The sequence below is a fragment of the Perognathus longimembris genome, chromosome 6, assembly GCF_023159225.1.
Source record: "Perognathus longimembris pacificus isolate PPM17 chromosome 6, ASM2315922v1, whole genome shotgun sequence".
NCBI classification, from domain to species: domain Eukaryota; kingdom Metazoa; phylum Chordata; class Mammalia; order Rodentia; family Heteromyidae; genus Perognathus; species Perognathus longimembris.
Window position 1 is genome coordinate 25,297,312 of NC_063166.1, and position 24,979 is coordinate 25,322,290.

Genomic DNA, 24,979 nt, shown 5'->3' on the forward strand with positions numbered 1-24,979 from the left:
CCTGAGTTCAAGTACCATGACAGCCAGCCCCCCAGGGGAATCACTTTGACTTTCAGAGGAAACAGTTGCTCTTAAAGTTTACATGAAAAACTTAACCTGCTTAATGCCATCACCATCATCCTGCTCCCCACTATGCTCCTACACCTCAGACATGAAGGATAATGATTTCTCCTGGGACAGACAGGCCTGGTACTGAGCATCCATCCAAGCCCAGAGCAAACGCGATCTGATCTGTGTATGTAAGTGCATCCACAGAGAGCACAGCTTGCAATTACAATTCACCCCATTTCTACCTCAGCTGCATCAAAAACACTTAGATGCTCCCTACAGGCTCCAGATATTGAGGTGCCCGCTCCATGGGAGCATGCCACAGATTTGAGACAAGTGCACCCTTCAGAGAAGTGCTTTTCAGTTAACTCTGGGTGCTTTCTGGTAACCCTCCCAAACAAGAATGCACTTTGTTTTAACATGGTAGCTGCCTTCAAGGTTCTTAAGTTCATAGGCAAATTCAAGATTCCTAGTTGTAAAACAAGGAGATGCTTTTACTCAAAACTGCTGGAGAAATCTGATAGGTTAAGTAACCAAAAGGTGGCTTTGGAAATCTGCCTAAACAAACATCTACACAAACCAGAAAAATGGCACGTACCCAGCAATTCCAAAACCCAAAACTGAAGCCTCCATGTCGGCATTTTAGTTTTAAGACAAGAATGTCTGTCCAGGTAAAAAGAAAAACACCCCCAACGAACCGTTCACTATGAAACTGAACCAAGAATTAAGTCTTTAATCCCAAATCCCAGGGAAAGAATGTTTCACAACAACGATCAGAGTTTCTTCCACAATATCACATTGTCTGTGTTGTCAGATCTAAATTCAGCCAACTGATACCAGCATAGGTTGCTACTTCAATGATTCACTTACGTGGTATTCATTGACCCAAATCCTACCACTACTAACCCTGATTGTGTCATCCTAAAACCTGATGCTTCCCAGGAAAGACTGCATTGCATTATTCTCTTTCAGAGATTCAAAGAAGTAGTAAGATATCATCCCTTCTAGAGGGCAGGAAGAAGACTTTTCTTCAAAAATATACAATTATTATGTCCACTCAGGAACCCAATCGTCCCTTTTCATTCCACCCTCAGCCTCAGAAAAATCTATGAAGCTATGACAACAAATTACCATGTCAAATGTTCTCTACATAGATACAGAGGTTTGAGTTTACTCTATGACAAGCAAGGACTATCAGATGGGGCACCATTCTGCAGAAGACCCACATAAAAAGGGCTTCTTTAGGAAAAAGAATGAGTACAAACAGTGTATTTATAGAAACATTCTGTAACTTTCCAAACAGGTCTTTCCCATATTATATTAGCTCAGATGAGTGAAAGAGGAGGGCAAAGGAGGCAACAGCACAGAACAAAGATGTCATAGCTAAAAACCTTCATGGTTGACCTTCAAAGCCAAGGATCTTTCAAGTCACAAGATAGTTAGGAGAGGGAGACAAGCTGGGTGAGCACAGATTTCAGAGGTGGTCTTGGAAAGTTCTGCCCTGGCCCAATCAAAGCACGTGGGTCAATAGGTCATGTGTGCGCACTACTTGCACAAGAAACTGACCAGCAACTCAGTTTACAGTGAAAGTAAGTTGAAAGATATTGGAAGCCATAGGTAAACCTAAGAAAAGTCAAGTACCCAGTATTTATGACTCTCCTAAAATCTGAGCTGAGCTTCTAAGAGAAGAACAAGGTCTCCTGTTCCTCATTCCCCTTGCCTCTGACAAGAGGCTAGAGAACATCACAGCAATTGCTGTTTTTCTGGTGGTTGACTGGGGATAAGAGTCTCACTTACTTTCCTGCCTGGGCTAGCTTTGAACCGTGATCCTGAGATCTCAGCCTCCTGAGTAGCTATGATTACAGGCATGAGCCACTGGCGCCCGGCCTCAAATTGTTTTGAGAGGGTTTCTTCTAAATCATTCAATCCCAGTCAAAAAGGAACCTGGTAATAAACAAAGGAGCCAATTCCTTTCTAAGCTTCCAAGATTCCTTTGAAGACTACCTGGGAAGAGGGCACTTTTGGAGGCACTACTCACTGCCCACTAGCAACCTGTGCAGAATCACCAACAAGGAAGCCAACAAGTACTAGCAAGGTAGTTGGGCCAAAGCAGAGGATGGGCAGATTTACACATTTCAAACTACGGCAAGAACTAAAGAATCCACATTTCATCAAGGTTATCAAAGGTGTACATATTTGAGTGGAAAGAAGACCCTAGAAAAAAAAGCTGTAACATAGGCCTTGCATTCAGCCAACGAACTAGGAAAGAGACGAATTCACCTTGTCCATACCATTTGGCCGGACATAAAGGAATGTAAGAACAAATGTACAGACACACTAGGATCCCCACAATACATTCACATGGCCTTCCTACTGCTATTAAGATCCCTGGCTTAAGAAGCCCAAGTTGCCAGAACACCTCCAATTGTGAAACATGGCTGTGCACACAGGATAACACCCAACTCTAGCCATAGTCAACTCACCATTCACAGTTTTTAGGCTCCCAGCAAGGCCTTCCCCGTGCTGCCTCTTCTGAGCATTCTTGAACTCCTTCAGAGACAAATAAAGGACTTTACGTACCACCCTTTCTTCTGACCATGGAATCCCATCACTGTCATCCTGAAGAAACATAACAAAGAAAAAGAGGAAGAAGCGTTACTAAAGGGCAGGCAAGCAAGTAAGTATTTAGACTGGCAACACACTTTTTAAAATATGAATTCCAAACAAGTATTCGGTGAATGCTCATATGAAACCTAGTGCCAGTGTGGGAGATTTAAATTATATCACGCTGGTGAGAATTATCAACCCTTCTGGACAAACCTCAAGGTAATCCTCAAACGGAAAAGAACATATGCCTCACTTCCTTATGTAATCTGCCATATACAAACACAGTCATTAACTATTAATACTGTAGTTTCATTCCAGGCAAAGATCAGATAAAGGAGTTATCATACTCACAACCAGAGATGTAATGAACCATTTTACCAGAGTTTTATAAGGTGACTGATACATGACTGCACACTTCATCACAAACAGGTGCAGCATTGTCTGTGCAATTTTGTTCTGTGTTGGAAGAGAAAACTCTAAAATATAGGTGATAACCTCAAAGGACTTTACAGTAAGAAATGGAATTCTGGGCCAAGAATGTGCCATACCAGCAGAGTACTTGCCTAGCTTGCATAAAGTCATGGGTTCGATTCCGCAGCACCATATAAACAGAAAAGGCCAGAAGTGGCACTGTGGCTCAAGTGGTAGAGTGCTAGCTTGAGCAAAAAGAAGCCAGGGACAGTGCTCAGGTCCTGAGTCCCAAGCCCCAGGACTGGCAAGAAAGAAAAAGAAGCGGGGGGGGGGGGGGGGGGGGGGGGGCGGGGCAGGAATTCCATCTGCATTGGCATTTTAGGGGAATAAATCACTTATCAAGAAGAGAAGGGGGCTGGGGATATAGCCTAGTGGCAAGAGTGCCTGCCTCGGATACACGAGGCCCTAAGTTCGATTCCCCAGCACCACATATACAGAAAACGGCCAGAAGCGGCGCTGTGGCTCAAGTGGCAGAGTGCTAGCCTTGAGCGGGAAGAAGCCAGGGACAGTGCTCAGGCCCTGAGTCCAAGGCCCCGGGACTGGCCAAAAAAAAAAAAAAAGAGAAGAGAAGGAAATACTGAAAAGATAGCAATGGATCCCAGCAGAGTACAAGTGAGGAGGTGATTTTTAAAATGGTGGTGACACAGGGCTAGAGGTGTGACTCAGAGTTAGAGCTCTTGCCTAGCATACATGATGACCTAGGTTAGATACCTGGAAATAATAGGAAAAACATTAATAACAGTCTTGAGTGTGTGGTTACAAGCATGTCTCTGCTATGTGGCGATTCAGATCCAATGCAATGATAGAAGAGTTAATAAAATGAAAGACAGATGATTGAAGGTTAGGAAACCAAAGAACAAGCAAGCAACCAGCCTAGAGATTATTCTTACAGTAAGATGTTCAAAGGAAAGAATACTGACAAAGTACCATGTGGTAGTGGGGTGGGGTCAAGGGAGAGAAGAAAAACGGGGCGGGGGGGGGGGGGAGGGAGGGAGGGAGGATACCTCATATACTGTATAAGAACATGAGCAAGAATCTCAGCTGGGTGCAGGAGGCTCAGGCCTATAATCCTAGCTACTGAAGAGGCTGAGACCTGAGAATGGCAGTTTAAAGCTGGCCTGGGCAAGAGAGCCAGTGAAAGTCTTATCTCCAATTAACTATCAAAAATCTGGGAATGGAGCTGTGGCTCAGTGGTAATGTATTAGATTTCAGCAAAACAGCAACAGCACCTAGGCCCAGAGTTCAAGTCTCAAGATCAGCACCAAGAACCAAAAACAAAACAAACAAAAATGATCTGGAAAGATGATAGAAAGGAGCATAGGAGGCTCTACATAACAACCAAAAAGTGTGTGCGCATGTGCATGTACACTATAGCCCTAGAGTTTTTAGACCAGGCTTGGTGGTACATACCTAGGATAACAGCACTTAAGAATCTAAAACTGAAGGATCATAATTTCCAAAGTCAGCCCTGGAGGGCTATGATATTAACAGTTCCAATTCAGACAGGGCAATAGAGTAAGATCTTGTCTCAATTTACAAAATAAAATTAAAAAACATGGGAAGATCGAAACATCAAGGACTGGCTAGTAAACTGAGGAAACTGGTAAGAAATAGCTTTGTTAAGGAACCAGAAAGAGGGGGGGAAAAATCTCATTTTCAGTACTGATTCTCTTGGCTAAGGATATTCAGGGCTTCTATAGCCTGATGTCTCCACAGTCTGGTAATACAAAAACTATATGCCTACTTCAAGACTTAGGCATTTCATAACAGAGCTCAACTTAAAGATGAAAATATTGCAGCTTCTCAGTTATTTGGGGGTGGACCTTAAAATAATAAGAAAAATATTAATATCCTGATAAAAAGCAGGATTTGAAAGATTACATGTTCCTTCTGCCTCAGCTGAGGGCCACATAGCTCAGGGAGAGAACTGTGGTCCACAGACAGTCTGTTGTTGGTTTACTAGGTTCTAGGAAAGAAAGGGTTTTATTCCTGCCACTAAGGGTCGCAACAAAACTTCCATGGGAGTTAATGAGTAGGTTCAATTACCAGAAACCTTTTCTAGCTCTTAAATTCCTAAACTCTGCATAAACACAAACTACATCTTAGAAATCCAATCACATAGAGAGACTCTAAGCCCTAAGTAACTTTGGCTGCAATCTAGTTAAGCTGTAAGGATTTCCTGAAATGACAGCAATTCTACATCTTCTACAGTAAGTGGAAGAAAGGCCAGCGGAAGGAAGGGAGCTGAGATTTCCACCTTCCCCTGGCTCAGTGTCCTCTGCTGTAGGCCTGCCAAGCTGTGATTTCCATTATTGGGCAGCACATTTAGAGGAAGAAGGTATATCCTGTCTCACTAGTGACTCTCTGAAAGCCCCAAGACATCTACATACCAAGATGGGGATTCAGGATCGGACCTTGAAGGCTACGAAGCCAAGACATTTCATCAACCTAACATGAAGAACATGAATAATTTCTAAATTTCCACCAGGGGCAAGTCACTAGAGACCATACACACAGGATTAAAAACAGAAAAATGCAGCAGAATCCATTTGTAGAACACAAGTACCAACCTAAGTAAAACACAGATGATGTGGCTACACAACACATGAGGAGCAAGACGTGTCTAAATTAATTTTTACAGTAACTCCCTTGAGTTTGCCAGAAAGCTCCCCCAGCACATTAGTTGTGACTGAGTGCCAGTGTTAACTACAGGCAGAGTTAATGCTTATTAGGCCAAAAACCACCTTTACAGCAGCAAGGGCTTATTCATAAAGACTGTCAGACACAATTCTCTTCCCAGTTCCTCATTTGCATCTCTACAACAAACAATGCTATGAGATTATAAACTTATTTCCTACATGTACACAGTTTATAAATTATAAAAATCTCAAAACAGCTCTCTTCATAAAACTCCTCGTCTATTTACTGCATCCTGGACAGGTCTGTGCCTTTGCCCTGATTCAGGCTCTAGATGAGAGAATTATGCCTCCACAACTAACATCTAATTAAAACATAAAACATGCAAGATGCAAACTCCCACCAAGGAAGCCGTGCATTTAAGCTTCCCTTACTGACACCAGCAGCTTCGCTGTACCTATAAAGTACTTTAAATACACAGGAGAAGCAAACCATGACACAGATTCTACACAGTAAAAATCAAACTTAAAACATGTTCCTTTGTAATCTCCAGTGCTGGTCAAGACTTGTAGCACCTCCCTTAATGCTGACACAAGACAGACAATGAGAAGAAGAAAAATAACTCAAAAATCTTAGGCACTTAACTGTGGTTTTGCAGCTGCAGACTCGTGGTGAGTCACCCTCCTGCCCCAGGACTTCCTAGTAGAATGACAGGTGTTCAGGGCAAAGGTAGACCTGCACACCTGTGTGATGGAAAGCTAGGAAGTTTCCACTCACACTGCAGTGATCTGCTTGTTCAGAAGTGCCACATGACTGCTCTACAGAGCCCAAGCACCAGAAGAGCTAAAACACAAACACTATATATCCAGCATCTCCTTACTATCTCCCCTTCAACAGCTGTCTTATGAAGTCTGCCTTTTAAATCATATCCCCATGGGTTTCAGAGATCATTTCTTTTGGTCACCATTACATTACAGCTCCTACATTATGTCTCATAGAATCAGTGTTTAATAAACATTCCTGGACACAATTAAACTTCACAAAGGTCAGTTTCGCTTCCCCTGGAAACACACAAGTTTTGTTTGTTTTGTTGTTGTGTTGTGTTTTTTTTTTTGGGGGGGGGGGGCAGTCCCGAGGCTTGAACGTAGGGCCTGAGCACAGTCCCTGCCACTCTGCTAACTTGAGCCACAGCACTTCTGGCCTTTTCTATATATGTGGTGCTGAGGAATCGAACCTAGGTCTTCATGTATCCAAGGCAAGCACTCCTGCCACTAGGCCATATTCCTAGCCCCCCTTTTTTGTTTTGCCAGTGTGGGGGCTCGGACTCAGGGCCTGAGCACTGTCCCTGGCTTTTTTTTTTTTTCTCAAGCCTAGCACTCTACCTCTTGAGCCACAGCACCACTTCTGGCTTTTTCTGTTTATCTGGTGCTGAGGAATCGAACCCAGAGCTTCGTGCATGCTCTAGGCAAACATTCTATGGCTAAGCCACATTCCTAGCCTCATGCACATGCTTTTCACCTTCCTACACCTTCCCAGTCACCACTCAACCTTAGGCAACATCCAGCATATGTACAGTCGAGTGCTTGACACCATGACAGCATTGATCATTTAAAGCACTGCTTACTCCATAAAACACTACCCACAGTGACAAAGGGACTTGGGTAGACCTCTCGCTCTCAGCTGTAAACTGGAGAAGACGTTCTTGTTATGGTGGTTACCACCACCCTTGCCTTAACCATCTACATTCCTGCAAAAAGAAAGCGCTCAAAAGTCCAGGTCTATATGGACATGCCGGACAAATATCTAATGACTCTTCTACTAAATACTGACGTGTTGTTTCACCAAATACTACTTGTGCTAGCTGTTCTTCCTTCTACCACTCTTAACACATGTATACCTTGTAGCTCCTCCTCCACCCCAATCCAGGAATTACACTGAAAGGCTAGCCCTTTATAAGCTCACTGATTTGAAAATCATGCTCAGGCCTTTAGTATTTGCAAATCCAAATTACTCCTTTCTTGTCCAAGTGAGACTACGTGGCTCTCACTCCCTACAGATGGAAATTTGGATTTGTGCCCTATTTAAAAAAAATTTTAAAGTTCCACAAACCCAAGCTCCCTGTCTATTATGGTTTACTGGTCAGCTTAATATAGAAGGTATAGTAGTGAGAGTTTTAAATGGGAAAATGACAGGGTTTTATTTTTACTTAGCCACACTTTTGCCATCCTTTCAAATTAACAGGAAATTTCTTATCAAAGGGGTAACTAGTCAGTTAGCAAAATTTATGGTATAGTTATAAAGTGTTTTATGAAAAATATTTCTTGAAATAAATACAACCCTTAGCTGCTCCAAGCTCAGTTACAAACAATAAGCCTAGGAGGGACTAGGCAACTTTGAGGTCAAAGGTCATAGTCCACGCTATAGACCTTACAGATCCTTGCAACTCCAAACTGTGGCTCTCAGATCACCTGAACATTAACCACCTGTTTCTGTTAAGAAATGAAGTCCCCAGCTTGGCGCCAGTGACTCAGATCTGTAATCCTAGCAACACAGGAGGCTAAAATGCTAAGATTTAAGGATCAAGGTTCAAAGCCAACCCCGGCAGGAAAAGTCCATGAGACTCTTACCTCCTATTAACTACCAGAAAACCGGAAGTGGCACTCTGGCTCAAGTAGTAGTGCACTAGCCTTGAGCTGAATCGCTCAGGGACAGCGTCCAGGCCCAGAGTTCAAACACCCACAACCAATGGGGGAGGCGGGGGGGGGGGGGGGGGGAGAGAAAGCTTAGGGACAGTGCCCAGGTCTTCAGTTCAAGCACCAGGACTGGCATCAAAAAGAAAAGGAAATGCAGCCCCTTAACTCAGCCTACACTTGATTCAGCATCTGCATCTTAATCAAATCCCCAAGTGACATGTGTGTAAACTTCCACCCTTCCTCATTCACATTACTTTCTCATTTCTGCAGTTATAGTCTGTTAGAATTATCGGATCTGTATTGGTATTCCCTAAAAGGTCTTCCTTCTTACTTCTGGGGGATCATTATGTTATAGGGTTTTGTTAAAGTTAAACTATAACACAATACAAAGTTTTATGCATTCCTTTAATAATTTCTAGGATGACAAATGTCTCACACCTTCATTTTGTGACTGTCCAACATATCCTTTAAAAAGACACACTCCCCACAATGAAATTTACATCTAAATATGTGATTCTTGTCCAAGAATAGGACCAACATAAACCAAGAGTTTTCCTATTTCCAAACACAAATTCTAAGCTTAGAACAGAGTCTTAGCAGCTACTCCACACTACAGGGTCTCATTAAGTTTGCAGTTAACTCCATGTGGAAATGGGGGCAGGGACCTTAAGGAGGATGGGACTTATAAGGAAATGACTGAAGTTTACTGCATCATAGGACAGCAAATGAAACAATCCAACAATGATCACAGCTCTCACTTGTATGTTATAGTCTCCTCTACAAACAAAATCTCTAAAAAGAAGCTGAAAAGTGAAATAAAAAAAACCCACATAGTTAACACAAAGCCATGTGTGTATAAGAATATAAACCAATTAGTACCAGGTTAAGTAACTGTTTTATCTTTGTGGGCAGACAAGGGGGGGGGGCGGGGAGGAAAGTGCTCCATTAAAATCTGCACCACCAAGAGTTGTTACCTGTCCCAGCTGCTACTTTTCAACAACAGACAATTCCTCAGTAATGCTCGGTTACCCAAGATTCCCTTGTGCAGGCCAACAGGGATATCCCACACAAGTGTGGCATGTAGAGCAGGTGTGGGGCAGAGATGAACTAGAAATCCCGGGGGAAACTATGATAATGATAATAACTGAACGGACAGCAACCTTGGGTGCTGCTCACTGCTGGCCAGGCAGTAAGTAGTAGGTTCAACACTTGATTTGGTAGTCATGATTTCTCTGCTCGGCCTACCCTTAGAATAAGGCCCCTGCCACTTCCTTTCTCCCCTTGAAAAGGGCCAGGTGTCGTGGCCTATAGCTACTTGAGAGGCTGATTCTACTGTCTCCCCCCACCCCCCCCCCAAAAAAAAAAAAACAAATAAATAAAAGTCATGTATAACTCACATTGAGTGAAAGAGAAATGTCTTTGTAGAGGCAGAATGGAAAAAACTTTGAGGACAGTCTTCTACAACTACCCTGTAGAACAGAGTAAAACATCCTTATGCAATTTGTCCGTGCTTTGTTTTCATTGGGATTTGTAAAATTCAAGCCTTGCTGAGTTAGGAAAGGGAAAACAAGGATAAAAAAGAAACAAACAGGGCTGGGAATATGACCTAGTGGCAAGAGTGCTTGCCTTGTATACATGAAGCCCTGGGTTCGAATCCTCAGCACCACAGATATAGAAAAGGCCAGAAGTGGCACTGTGGCTCAAGGGGCAGAGTGCTAGCCTTGACCAAAAGGAAGCCAGGAACAGTGCTCAGGCCCTGAGTTCAGGCCCCAAGACTGGAGAAAGAGAAGGAAAGGGAAAGGGAAAGGGAAAGGGAGAGAGGGAAAGGGAGAGAGGGAGCGAGGGAGAGGGAGGGAAGGGGGAGAGAGAGGGAGAGAGAGGGAGAGAGAGAGAGAGAGAGAGAGAGAGAGAGAGAGAGAGAGAGAGAGAGAGAGAGAGAGAGAACAAAAACAGGAATTAGAGGAAAGGACATTTCTAATTTTAAAAAGTCAGGCCATTGGTGGCTCATGCTAAGCTTAGCTACTCAGGAGGCTGAGATCTGAGGATCACAGATCAAGGCCAGGCCAGAAAGTCTGAGACACTTATCTTCAATTAACTACCCAAAAAGCTGAAAGTAGATTTGTGGCTCAACTGACAGAGTGCTAGCCTTGAAGAAATAAGCTCAAGAACAGGCCCAGAGTTATGCCCCAGGACCAGCACAAAAACAGCAGTAGTAATAATAATGCAGATACCCAAGGTATAGCATGTCTGAAGTGTGATAAAACCTCACACTGATGTTTATATATCTGCCTACTTAACAGGAAAGACACAGGCAGTTAACAACAGGCATTTAGTTCCACAGCAAAGCAAATTATCTCCAGAACCTGTACTAAGAAAAATAGTCTTCCCACTGATGGAGCAAGAGATGAACACTTTCTAATCTAACATGCAAATGTGTATGTGTAGTGCAGGAACCACTGGGGTATACATCACTGGCACATACCTGCCGCTATGCATCTTACCAAAACTCTGAATGAAGGCACATGACTTCTACCCCTCAAATACTTTTTTTTAAAAAGAAGGAAACACCCTATCACAGGCCTGATGAATTCTCTCCACAGCATCACAAAGCTAAACTGGGAAGAACTGGATGCCTAAAGGGGCAAAGTGACTAGAAACTTCTTTGTAAATGAATGCCTTTTATCTTTAGGAGAATATTTCCCGTACACCTGCTGTTTAACCATACTATTGAAAACAATCTGTGGTTGTCTGAAATGCTAGCCGGTTCCATCAACAGGATGAGAACAATCAAAACACACATGCATGGATGAGGATGGTGGTTCTTGACACAGATTAAACATTTTCACAGAGAACTGAATTAAAAGGATGAGAGGAAATATTGAAGGAAAATGTGAGAGCAGTTCAACTTAAACTTAGGTTAAAACTAGTATTTGCTTCCCTTTTCACAACAGTTCCTTAGAAACCCATGATCAGTCCAAGGCTAATCCATTTTTGAAAAACCCTTACAAAATGGTTCTGTCACTATTAAAGCATCAAAGGAGAACTGGGGGAACAATTTACACCTAGAAAAAGCTAAGCAGCCAGGACACATTCTAAGAAGAGACTGATTTACTGAACTTGTGAATGGTGCTCCTTTGACTTGGCTTTAAATTAAAAGCACTTCAAGCAGCAAATTTCCTCAGACACACATGCTTACTGGTTAAGGCAAACAGCCTGAAAATGCTTATGCAAGTAGAGTTTTACTTCTTCCAAACTCCCATTAAATAATGTGTACTTATCTTTGATTACTGCCTATTTAAAAAAAAAAAAGCTACAGCTGAAATTGGATTAAGAACTTCTGCTAAAAACGATTTATTGCATAACACAACTCTGACAGCCTGAATCTGCGGCCACCAACTGAGCCTTTATAAAAATCTGCTGGGCAGCTGCCAAGTCAGCTCTTTTGCGTCTGAGCATGTCAGACGCCCGCCGTCGTCAAGGTAGCAGCATGGCAGCAAGACATCCACAAGTTCACGGTTACAGAGTGAAGACCAGGAACAGAGCAGTCAGAGCCCCGCAACATGGTGGGAAATGCTCCCCACACCTCTGGATCTAATAGTTGGCTTTCTTCAACCTAATCAATCAGGGCCCCAGAACTGCAGCAGGATTATCTCCAAAAATCCAAGCGAAATTTGGATTGACACTCTACCTTCCATTATAGGGAATACAGAGGAGAAATACTGTCAAAATGAAAAGTGAATCCTTGACCAGTGTCATTACAAAACAAATTAGAATCAGTTTATCAACAATCCCAACCTACAGCTACACAACGTGACTTTGTGAAAAAGCTGTTAATAAATACATTCCCAAAAGAATTCTGATTTGACTTGTTGAATTATTAAAAGCTTAACTATGAAATCCTCTCACTCCCTCAAACGTCATACATGTACTGACTAATTACAGTAGCCATTTGTCACATGTGGCTACTTACAATTCACTCAATTAAGGTGCCATGAGTTGAACTGGATACATTTCAAGCACTCACTGGCCATATGACTACCAAATATGATCAACACAGCTATAAAAATGTTCCCACCATCTAGGAAGTTCTACTGAACAGCACCGTGCCCAGGCAAACATTAGCATTACATTCCATAAGGCTTCAATTGACAGAGTGCATTATATCCCTGAGTGCACCTTACACACTACTCCACTTGGCAGGGAAATTGCAGGATCAGAAACCTTCAATAGAAAATTTGAGTCTGAAGCAAATCAAAACTACTGAATGTGCCAGAAACTCATAATATACAACTATCTGGCAAGTGGTTCCAACTCTGCCAGCAACACCTGGCTTTTCCATCATGCAAGGGAATATATATGGGCACCGGTGTTTCACATACATAATCCTAGCTTCTCAGAAGTCCGATATCTAAAGATCATGGTTCTAACCCAGCCAGAGCAAGACAGTACATGAGACTCTAAGTCCAATTAACCACAAAAAAGACCATAAGTAAAGACTCAGGTGGTCAAGCACTAGCCTTGAGCAAAAAACCTCAGGGACAGTTCCCACTTACTATTTGGTTATGTCACAGTAGGCTCATGTTAAGTTGCCACCCAGCTTAGCAATACAGAATACTGTGGCAATTACTCCTGTCCAGCACCATGAAAAAGGATGACAAAACAATCCCAATTCCAATTTCCAAATGGGTTTTCTACAGAACACAAATTGCTTTCACAACATACTAAGTCAAATCTTTGGATGTCAGGGTCATCTATGTACAATATGAGAAATCTACAAGGCATTATATATACATAACACAACACTTCTCTATGATATCAAGTCATTTTTCAAAGAACTGAGAACAAACTAACACCTCAGAGCTTATGGCCAGATGAAAAGCAATTCCCCACCAGCAAGCATCTCCGGGCCCAAGGATCCAAGGATGACTCATGGCACCCTATCCACTGCTGCCAAGGAAGTGGCACAGGCCAGCCAGGGTCCATGGACTGTGAGAGGTCAACTGTACTTTTCCTACTTGGAGCACTGCTGGGGTCATTTTATGAGCTCAAACACTATCTGGCTTACTTGCTCACTTTTTTGGCTTGGCAGTGACTGTCCAACAGGAAATAAGCATCAGTATTCATACTCTGCCAGGGGACTGGTTGTAAACTCAAGTTGTGTAAATCATTAGGTTCTTGTTTCTCCTAACGCCCCAGTCCTGGGGCTTTAACTCTGTGCTCAAGGTGTGTGCTCTACCACTTGAACCATAGCACCACACTTCCAGCCTTTTTTGAGTAGTTTACTGGAGCCGCATGGACTCCCCCCCACCCCCCGGGCTGGTTTCAAACCACCATCCTCACATCTCAGCCTCCTGAGTACCTAGGATTACAGGCATGAGCCAACCAGCACCTGACTCATTTTGAAGGGTGTTTTCTTAAGGCTAGAAAAATCTACAAATAAACTCTTCGTCTTCTACTAACAGGTAAAGTTGTGCTTCGTGACACCCATCCCAAAGTGAACAAGCTCCCTGCAGTTGTTGGCACTTACAGCGCGCCAGCACTGTCTCTGAGCTTTTTCATCCCAGGCTAATGTTCTATCAGGTGAGCCACAGGTCCACTACCGGCTTTTTGGTGGTTAATTGGAGGTTAAGTGTCCCACAGACTTTCCTGCCCAGAATGGCTTTTGGACAACAACCCTCACATCTCAGCCTCTTAAATAGCTAATATTATAGGTATCCTTTGCATTTTATATCAAGCCTACTATGCAACATCACACAAGCTTTTTTAAATAATTAAAGTGAGGCCCAGAAATGTTAAGTGGAGATGACAATCCTGACTACACTGCCATATTTTATCTTTGTGTTCCCCTTAGGTGGCAATGAATCTAGCACAAAGCATGCTTTGAAAAACACAGTGAACACACAGAAACTTATGCCAAGCCTAAAGAGAACAGAGGCCTACTACAGGAAGAGAGACTTCAATTTTGGTTCTGGAATTCTATGAGCTTTTCTTATTACCTAAATCAATTGATAAACTTGATCCACAAAATTTTCTCAAATGACCTGATGGTCCATGGATCATACTATGAGATCTAATGGTGTATTCCAGATTTGAGGCTTTCTTCCTTTCAATCTAGTCTTCCTTCCAGGAAAACTGTAATCAATGCCATGAAAAAACACAATTATGTTACATTTGCTGAGTCTAATGCAGATATTTTACTGACAGCCTGATTTTGCTACTCCCAGCCCCACTAAAATTTCTTCTCTGCTATTTCCTCATCCCCAAGACCTAGTCTGATCATCCTTATCTCTGTTTAATATTCACCACTACTAGTAGTCTCAACACATTGCTTTCCCCCCTCATCCCTCCTCCCCTCCCCCTGCTCACGTGATTCTAACTCAATTCTAAACCACTAAAGTGGTTTACTCATTGTTTGGAAGCTGGAGCAAAAAGTCGGCAGGTAGAAAATGTAATGTGGCAACCACATTACATCTTCTTATCCTCATGAGATAGTCTTGCTAAGTTGTCCTGGTTGGCCTTAAACTCATCCTCTTCCTGCCTTTAACTTCTGAGTGAGGGCTGGGATTATAATCTAACTACAACCTCCTCATTTTAAAAGCAAGCTGTTAAAAATAATGCAAGTTGGGCTGGGGATATAGCCTAGTGGCAAGAGTGCCTGCCTCGGATACACGAGGCCCTAGGTTCGATTCCCCAGCACCACATATACAGAAAACGGCCAGAAGCGGCGCTGTGGCTCAAGTGGCAGAGTGCTAGCCTTGAGCGGGAAGAAGCCAGGGACAGTGCTCAAGCCCTGAGTCCAAGGCCCAGGACTGGCCAAAAAAAAAAAATAATAATAAAATAAAATAATGCAAGTGGTCAAATCCAAAGTACGAATGGAATACATCTGGACTACGGGGATAGCAGTCAAATACACCCATGTGTATTTGTACACCCACGTGAATCTTAGTAATGGCTGCCTCTGACTAGCTGATCAGTGAACTAAGTTTAAGCTGTATATTACAGATCCCAGAAGATGTCAAGAAAACAAATTTAGGTATACCAAAGTACCAGATGACACACAAGGAGACATACTTTTACCTATTTCTTTAAAAATTGTTAAGACCAAGTCAGTATTGCTTGGCCTGAACATGTCCTTTTGTGGTTGAGTAGATTTTTGGAGTCTTAGAACAAATATCAAAGAGAACATAAAAACTCAAAAAGAATAGGCATGGGAAGTAAAGGAACATGTCACATAATACCTCTTCTTTAAAAAAAAAAAAAGCCACCTACATTTGGTGTTACAACTACTATCTCTCAAGTAGCAGTTTCACTAACAGGCCAATGGAAGAAAGTCTTAGAAATACATAGGTAAGAATAGGACATACTGAATAAACTAGAGCCTGCAGATAAAGAGTATTACCTATGTGAGGTCATAATCAAAATCACAGCCAGTTGCCCATGGCTCACAGGTAACAATCCTAGGTGCTCATGAGATCTGAGGCTCATGGTTCAAAGCCAACCCTGGCAGAAAAGTTCTTGAGACTCTAATCTCCAGTAAACAACTCAGAAAAGGCCCTAACACTAATCTCTAGTTAATCATTGGGAAATCTGGCCTGGTGGCTCAAGTGGTAGGGCACTAGCCTTGAGCAAAAGGAGTTCATGGACAGTGAGCATTCAAGCTTCAGGACCAGCAAAACACACACACACACACAAACACACACACACAGAGAGAGAGAGAGAGAGAGAGAGAGAGAGAGAGAGAGAGAGAGAGAGAGAGAGAACATGAATCACAGACAGCAAGAATGCTTCACATTTAAGAATCACATGCAAATCCAACCTGAAGCAGAGAAAGGCTTACTCCCAGACACACTAACCTATACATATTAGTCAAAACATGGTCACAAGACCCTCCAGTCAGCAGCACCAAAACTATTCAGAGAGAGAGAGAATTACAGACAGCAAGATTGCCTCACATTTAGGAATCACAGGCAAATCCAACCTGAAGCAGAGAAAGGCTTACTCCCAGACACACTAACCTATACATATTAGTCAAAACACGGTTACAAGACCCTCTAGTCAGCAACACCAAGACTATTCAGGGACAGTTCTAAATCTCAAAGAGTTGTGTAATTACCACAATCCATTTTTCCCAAAGTAAATGAGATCTAGGGCTGGGAATATGGCCTAGTGGTAAAGTGCTCGCCTCGTATACATTCCTCAGCACCACCTAAATGGAAAAAAGCCAGAAGTGGAACTGTGGTTCCAGAGGTAGAGTGCTAGCCTTGAGCAAAAAGAAGCCAGAGACAGTGCTCAGGCCCTGACTCCAAGCCCTAGGGCTGGCAACAAAAACAAAACAAATAAACAAAATAAATGAGATCCAGAAGGATAAAGAACTACCTTGGGCTGCCAGCTATGACTAGCAGTGAGGGAAAAGTGGAAGAGCTCAAACTACAGAGCAGCATAAACCCTTAGATATGAAGGGGGAAATGCAGAAGATAATCCCCTCTGACAAGAAGGAAGAGATCTTTTCATTTTGCCTACCTGGGGGTCACACCCCACTGCCATACCTATGCTGTTCTTGGATTTCTTGCTCAGAAAACCAGAAGCTCCACATACCTACCTTTCAATAAACCTCCATGATCTCCACAGCTGGTGGCTAAAGTTCATATTTGAGCCACTCCTCTAGAATCAACAGTATCTGGCAAGCTGGAATCCCCTGGAAATCACCTAAAGCACTTTTAATAACTCACAGCTTCATCCTAAGACTTGTGCCCTGAGATTTGATACACTTAAAATCATTGTTGTAGAACTGGCTCTGGGCCCTGTGCACTCACACCCTTAATGAAACCTGGGTCAGACTAGGGGCAGGTGGCTCATGCCTATAATCCTGATGATCTCAAGTCCATGAGACTCCTGTCTCCAATAAACTACTCAGCAAAAGGCAGAAGTGATGCTGTGGCTTAAGTGGTAGAGCACTAGCCTTGATAAAAAGAAGCTCAGGAACAGAGCACAGAGCCTAGGGCCAAAGTTCAAGCCCCAAGACCAGCCTTAAAATCACCTACATTCACCCCTGTAATCTAGTTTAAGAAACTGAGATCTGAGGATCATGGTTCAATGCCAGCCCAAGCAATTAAGATCATGAGACTCTTAGCTCAAATTAGCCACCTAAAGAACAGGAAATGCAGGCTGTAGCTCTAAGTGGTAGAGTGCTAGGGATAGTACATAGGCCTTGAGAGTTCAAGCCCCAGAATCACCCCCACCCCCACCCCCCAAAAATCACCTACATTCTGACAATTCCATAAATTGAGCCTAGTACACATCAGGGAACTGTTGAGAGAATAAAGCTTAAAAAGAAAACGAAACCCATTGTAACTCAGGAAGCCAGATAGCCATTAAACTTGCGCTCGTAAAACATGATACAGTATATTTCCTTGAAAGTAATTGCCTGAAAACAAGAAATCAATATTCTCTGAAATCAGAAAAGGCAAAAGGTTTCAGATGACGCCGGCATTTTCGTTCACTAACACATATTAGCTAAAAGAAACTAAATCACACTCAATTCCTCAGCTTGCATGAATGAAGCAAATCTCATCAGCCTATCTGCCTATGAGTCAGAGATAAGTAGGCTAGGATCTGCCAATGATACAAAAATAAAGTCAAAAAGCAGTATGAGGAAACTACAGTGGCTTGATTCTATCAAAAGGAAGATATTCACAGCTTTGAATCAAAATTCTGTCAATGAGAACTAGTAAGTACATCTAGTTAATGTGCTAGAAGACAAGTTTTCATTAAATCTAAAGTTCATAATGACAGTGCTTCAAAGAAAAAGAAAGCAAACAAACAAAAAAGCTATATTATGGGGTGGGAGTAGGGAAGTTTTAAAATTGGGAGTTTGACAAACTTTCTAGATGTTCTTACAAAAGCCCTGACCTCAAAGAAACCACTTTCCAATTCTAACAGGCATGCCCACACAAAGAAGCACAGCAGGCACTCCCCATGGGACAAAATAAAATGCTCTCTAGTAATTACCATAAATAGAAAAAGGAGATGGTCTTCCCGAGTGACAATGCAGAGCACAGAAAAACCACCAGCAACAAAAACATCATAAACAAAATTACACAGCCAACAATAAGCTGAGAAGAAGAGTGGAATTGCTTCTCGGTGAGATACAAGACAACCCATCTTAGCAAAATGTGTAAACAGGAGAAGGAGGGACACTTCTGGGACTGCAGAAGGCTGTAAGGCTTTGACACCCTGCATATTCCTTATTAAATACAAAACGTGGAATGCAGTGGTAACTCATTTTCTGATAAACGAACAGCAAAGTTTCCAAGCCTAACTTAAATAACTGTAAAAGGATCTCTTTCTTACTACTCTGGTGTTAGCTTTATCTCTAAATTTGTTACGTCATTTCTCAGTTTTTCAAATTTCTAAAAAAAAAAAAAAATATATATATATATATATATATATGACTTAAAAGAATCTCGGGCTGAGAATGTGGCTTTGCGGTAGAGGCCTGGGTTCAATTCCTCAGCACCACATAAACAGAAGAAAGCCAGAAGTGGCGCTGTGGCTCAAGAGATAGAGTGCTAGCCTTGAGCAAAAAGAAGCCACATTCCAAGCCCTCAGAACTGGCCAAAAACAAAACAAAAGCTAATAATAATAATAATAATAACAATAACAATAACAACAACAATAATAATAATAAACAATCTCCCCAAGAAAGCTAGGGAAGCCCCCAAACACCTCTCAAACATCAAGACATTTGTCCACAAAGGTTTTCATCTTGGTAAGCAAGCTGCCTCTGATGGGTTAGTCACTGAGCTAAGTTTGAGTTGCATGTTAGAGATTTAAGACAAATTGTCACAGTGCAAGCCATGCAGCCAAGATGTAAATATTAAATATAGTAGCTACTGTCACAAGCTCCCACTGTATGACAGGTTATTAGTTTAAAACTGTGGTTTAAAAGTGCACTGGTATGTGCTGTTTAAATTACATCCCTAATAATCCTGTGATTAAAAGGCAATGAGAACCATTACTAAAATAAATCTGTGCTTTTGTCTCATGATCCTTCTCATCAATCTGTAAAGTGAACTGGATTACAGTTGTTCTGAAAACTGCTAACTTCATTATTGCAAAATCTCATATTACAAATGCTGATGGTTGCACTTAGTGGGCTTTCTTTATTCTCAACAGCCTTCCAAGAGACTCTGCAAAGAAAGGTCTGGAGCAGGGTACTGGTAGCTCATACCTGTAATCCTAACTACTCAGAAGGCTAAATTCTGAGGACTGTGGTTAGAGGCTAGCCTGAGCACTACTAAAACAAAGGAGAGCTCATGGGGTTGAGGGAAAGGAGAAAAGCAGGTTCCTACTTAACAGATGGCACTTTTGGGGGAAGGGAAAGGCTCAAAAGGTTATATGAATATAATACACTAATATACAGTATGTATTATGAACTGTACATTATGTATTATGAGTATATAATAAACTATATTTTAAAACCCAGACTAACCCAGACCCAGTTGCTCATACCTGTAATTCAGGTAGTCAGGAGGCAAAGAACAGAGAAACCAATGTTTGAAGCTAGCCGGGCAATCAAGTCTGAGAGACTCTATACCCCAAATAACCAGCAAAAATGCTAGAATCCACTCATCACTCAACAGGTAGAGTGGAACTGAGCAAAAAAGCTGAGTTAAGATAGAGTTGCAAACCCTGAGTTCAAGTCCAACACTATTTTTAATAAAATATGAGTCTTACATTATCTAATTCTGATCTAATAAAAAATAATAAATTCATTTTAAAATTTGCTAACCTCAAATTCGATTTTAAATTACTTTAAAATGCTAACTTTTAGCCGGCACTGGTGGCTCCCACCTATAATCCTAAATACTAAGGAGGCTGAAATCTGAAGATCACAGCTGGAAGCCAGCCCTCTACCTTCAGCCCAGGCCTGGCACCCTCCCCCTGCCCACTGCAAAAACCAGAGGTAGAGCTGTGGCTCAGAGCTATGGCTCAAGTGGTAGAGTGCTGGAGTTCAACAAAAAAAATCTCAGGGACAGTGCCTAAGCACTCCAGACCACCACAAAAACAAACAAAAAAGCTTTTTAAAGAAATTACATTAATAGCTAACAAAGCTTAGGGCAAAAATAGTATGTAGTACCATCGCCCTTGAAAAAATGCAAAAACAAAATCACATTCATTTTAACCAGTAAAATTTTATAATTTCTGAATCAAAAGATATCACTATTCTTCAGCTTATATGAACAAACTTATCTGATTTTATAGTGCTCATTAACAACTGTTAAAAATACTTATCACTGAAACGAAAAACTAATTTATCAATGACATGTAGGAGAACAGTTCTTTGTAGTTCATCTGATTACTGAGAAGCACTTTAAGTTCAACTGACAAAGGGCAAGGTAGGGATGTGAGAAAATTGTGCCTCTCTATGCCTTCGCATGACACCCACCCAGTAAGTGAGCAAATACACAGAAAAGGAGAGAGACGCTACATCATTTGCTGGTATGTGATCGCTCAGATTTTCAGTATTGCTTTTTCACACCATTGCTGTGCGCGACAATTTGAAGCCATCACCTAATCAGCTAGTCTTCTGCACCTGTTCCTTACCCAGAATTCACTTCCCCTGGATCTTTTCCTATTACATCATTCAGTTCTCAAAGAAGCTTTCTCTGACCACTCTCCCACTCAGTCTTACTAACTGCTTTAGCTTGCTGTAGAGCTTGTGTGAACTATAAATTTTTCATTTGTAGAGGCATGCACTGCATTCTGTGATTTGCTAACTTAATTGATAACTCAATTCCAGCAGCACCAGGGCAAATGCCATGCAAGTCCCATTCACTATATTCTATACATTGTTTCTCATTCTAAAAGGGACTCAGGAACACAAAGAGATCAGCTAACTCAAGTAGTTCAGAAAATCAAACTTTAACATGCTTTATTGAGTTTGCACACCATCAGCCTGTGTTCAAATCCTAGCTCTGCTACTTGCTAGGTGTGTGACCCTGGGGAAATTTGCCCATCTCGTCATCTGTGATAGGAGAGCCTGCTGCTTATGTAATAGAGATGCCTTTGTCAAAGTGTGTCTGGCACACAAAGTATTTAATTAGCATTATTAGCAGAAGCAACAGCATCACATGTCTGTCTAGCCCTTCTGTTAATAAGGGACAAAGGAACAAAGATAACATTTCCTCTTCAAAGCATGTACTAGGCTTTCTATGTTGTTAATGAAGTGCCAAAAAGACACACTTAATAACACAGATGCATTCTCTTACACTTCCAAAATAAGTTACATCCGGTTACAAGTCAAGGTAAAGGCATTACTGGGTTTTTCTTGAAGCTTCTTTGATGCAAGAATCAAATTGGAAAAAAAAAAATCCAAATTGTTCCTTTTTCACCTTGCAATGAATGCTTATTTTAATTTACCCTGAGATGTGGCTCCTTTTGTCCAACCTCAACACGCAGCAATCCCAACACTGCCTGTTTCTCTCTTTTCCTGATCTCTGTGATTTGTCATTACATGGCACCCATCTGGATAGTCTCCCCATATGATATATCCCTCAATCACACCTATAAAATCCACCTCAAAACAACAGGTACTAGGAATTGGGGCTTAGATATATATCAAGAGCTGTATTATTCAGCCTCTCAGAACTGATATATGTTAATTCTCTTACAGTTGAATAAAAGAGCTGTACATTAGTTTATCTGTGGATGATGGAGCAGGAGCTGCTGGTGAAATATATTTCCTTGCTATACTAAGAGCAGCCGCCTACATGATGTTGATAGGCCCAAAAGAAAACTGTTAAGGATAGCATGCAAGAGATTTTTTTTTCTCCCACTCATTTTTATTTTACTGAACATATGCAATCGGTCCTTCAAAATTTTTGCTTTTACACACTGGACACTGATGAATGTGAAATACAGAACTCATGAGTGGAGATAGGAGGAGGGAATGGGTGAGAATGAGGAAACATATGACATCATACAAAAGGAAATGTATTTGTTACCTGACTCATGTAAATGTAACGCCCCTGTACATCACCTTTTTAATAATACAGTGGATTTTTTTAAATATTCTGCTTTTAAAAGAAAAAAAAAGGATGGTCAGCAGAAAGGATTAACAATATCTGATGGCTCTAGATGATAAAAAACAGAAAGGCAACTGAGTTTTGTCTGAAACGGGTATTTCCAGGGCTGAAATTGGGAAGATGTAGGAGTGAAAAATTGAGGGTTTCACTATTTTTCTGATTTCTCAATAAAGAGGAACAAGCGTTCACAGTAGGACGATCACTCTTAAGGACTACAGCTAATTGTCACAATGTTAATGCATCTGAACCAAATGGTACTTGACTTTTTATAAAATTGAGAGTAAAAAACTTTTGTGGATAGTTACATCTATCTTTTCCTAAACAGAGAAAGCAATTTCATTTTTTCAATCTCCAGAGTGATCTGTTCAAGTCAAAACTTAAAGAGCATGAGAATGAGTACACAAGCTTTCTCTGAGAAAACAGGTACAAATGACATGGATGTAGATAGAGATTTCTGCTGATATGTATGTAATGAACACATACATTAAAAACATGGGCAATAGAAAATAAAATATACTCAACGTCAATCTGTGTGTATGTGTGTGTACCAGTCCTAAGACTTGAACTCAGGGCACTGTCCCTAAGGTTGTGTACTCAAGGCTAGTGCTCTACCACTCTGAGCCACAATGCCATAATAGTCTCAAGGACTTTCTTGTGTGGTCTGGCTTTGAACTGTGATGCTGTTCTCAGCCTCCTGAGTAGCTGGGATTATAGGTGTGAGCCACCAATGTCCACCTTCCATTCATTACTTGAGAAATTCAAAGCCAAATCCATGACATACCAAGTCATACTCATTAGGCTATAATCAGAACAGTGAGTATTGGATAGGATGTGGAAAAACTGGAACATTCCTACACTATGACAGAAGTGCAAAATGGTATATCAACTTTGGGAAACTGCCTGGCTATTCTTCCAAAGACTACCCTGTTACCTTACACAACCCAGAGAACTCATTCTGAGACACGCCCAAAAAAACAAAACATAGGTCCATAAAACAACATAAACTCACATTTACAATGCATTTTCCAATGACCAAGCCACAAAAGCCCTGTTCCCAAGTGTCCATAAAATGATCAGCATATGTATAAAAAATAATGCATTACAAAGTATAAAAATAATGTCCAGCAATAAAAATGAAACACCTGTTGACATTATTAGCTCAAAGCTGCCTCCAACCGCCATAAAAACCTCTGCTGTGCTATATTCAGTCACAACACTACCTTTCCTTCAACATCCAAAGAACAAAGTAGAAGTTGCATGCTACCTTTCAACTCTCTGCCAGCTGGAACCATGCCATGTGTTTTCTGTTCCATACATGACACAATAGTCAAATGAAATACTTAACAGAGATGACAACAACTTCATGTTCATGGGAGGTGAGGGCAAAGGGGGAAAGGGAGGAGACAATCAGACCTCCCACATCTTTCTTGCACTAAGCATTCATTCACATTCTCTGCTTCAAGGTGAACAGAGGAGTTTTCTTACTTCAAAAGAAGTTGTCTCACCTGCAATGATAATAACCTTTGCTATTAGAAAACAGCCTGTAGGGGCTGGGGATATGGCCTAGTGGCAAGAGAGCTTGCTTCGTATACATGAGGCCCTGGGTTCGATTCCCCAGCACCACATATACAGAAAACGGCCAGAAGTGGCGCTGTGGCTCAACTGGCAGAGTGCTAGCCTTGAGCAAAAGGAAGCCAGGGACAGTGCTCAGGCCCTGAGTCCAAGGCCCAGGACTGGCCAAAAAAAAAAAAGAAAGAAAAAGAAAAAGAAAACAGCCTGTAGACAAAAGACAATGCCACATTAATGTCAGATCCTAAAGAGAATTTCTTATTAAGCTTTAGTGTTCAAACTAGAGTCTCTCTGGAATCTTGGCTAAGGATAACTGCTCAGTCTTACAGAAACTTTTTTAATATTTTGTATTACTTTCTTATAAATCAGTGTCAATAAATTTAAATGCAAGAAATGTTTCCAGGAAAGTATAAAAAAAAAAGGTTTCAGGAAGAAGGGGAATAAGATAAAAATAAGGGCACACATGGGTTGGTAATGTGGCTTAGTGGTAGACTACTTTCCTAGCATGGATGAAGCCCTGGGTTCGATTCCTCCATACCACATAAACAGGGAAGAAAAAAAAAAGCAGGAAGTAGTGCTGTAACTCAAGTGGTAGAGTGCTGGTCTTGGGGGGAGGGGGGGTGTGACAAACAGAAGAAGCAGCTCAGGAACAGAGCACAGGCCCTGAGTTCCAGCCCCAAGGCTGGCAAAAATGAATGAATGCACACTAATATAGGGGGAAAAAAAGACAGGAGAGAGAGGACACAGGAGAGAGGGAGTTTTTTTTGTTGTTGTTGTTTTTTTTTGGCCAGTCCTGGGCCTTGGACTCAGGGCCTGAGCACTGTCCCTGGCTTCTTCCCGCTCAAGGCTAGCACTCCGCCACTTGAG

The 24,979-nt window shown here is 41.6% G+C and overlaps 1 protein-coding gene across 2 annotated transcripts in view; it reads right to left on the reverse strand.

Annotated features, from left to right (window-relative positions):
- Jarid2 (jumonji and AT-rich interaction domain containing 2) overlaps window positions 1-24,979 on the reverse strand; it is a 234,696-nt gene that overhangs the window by 116,294 nt on the left and 93,423 nt on the right. For both annotated transcript variants that reach the window (XM_048348437.1, XM_048348438.1), the window contains one exon: window positions 2,532-2,667. In XM_048348437.1, coding sequence (XP_048204394.1) covers window positions 2,532-2,667 — 136 coding nt within the window. The remainder of the gene's footprint in view (window positions 1-2,531; window positions 2,668-24,979) is intronic.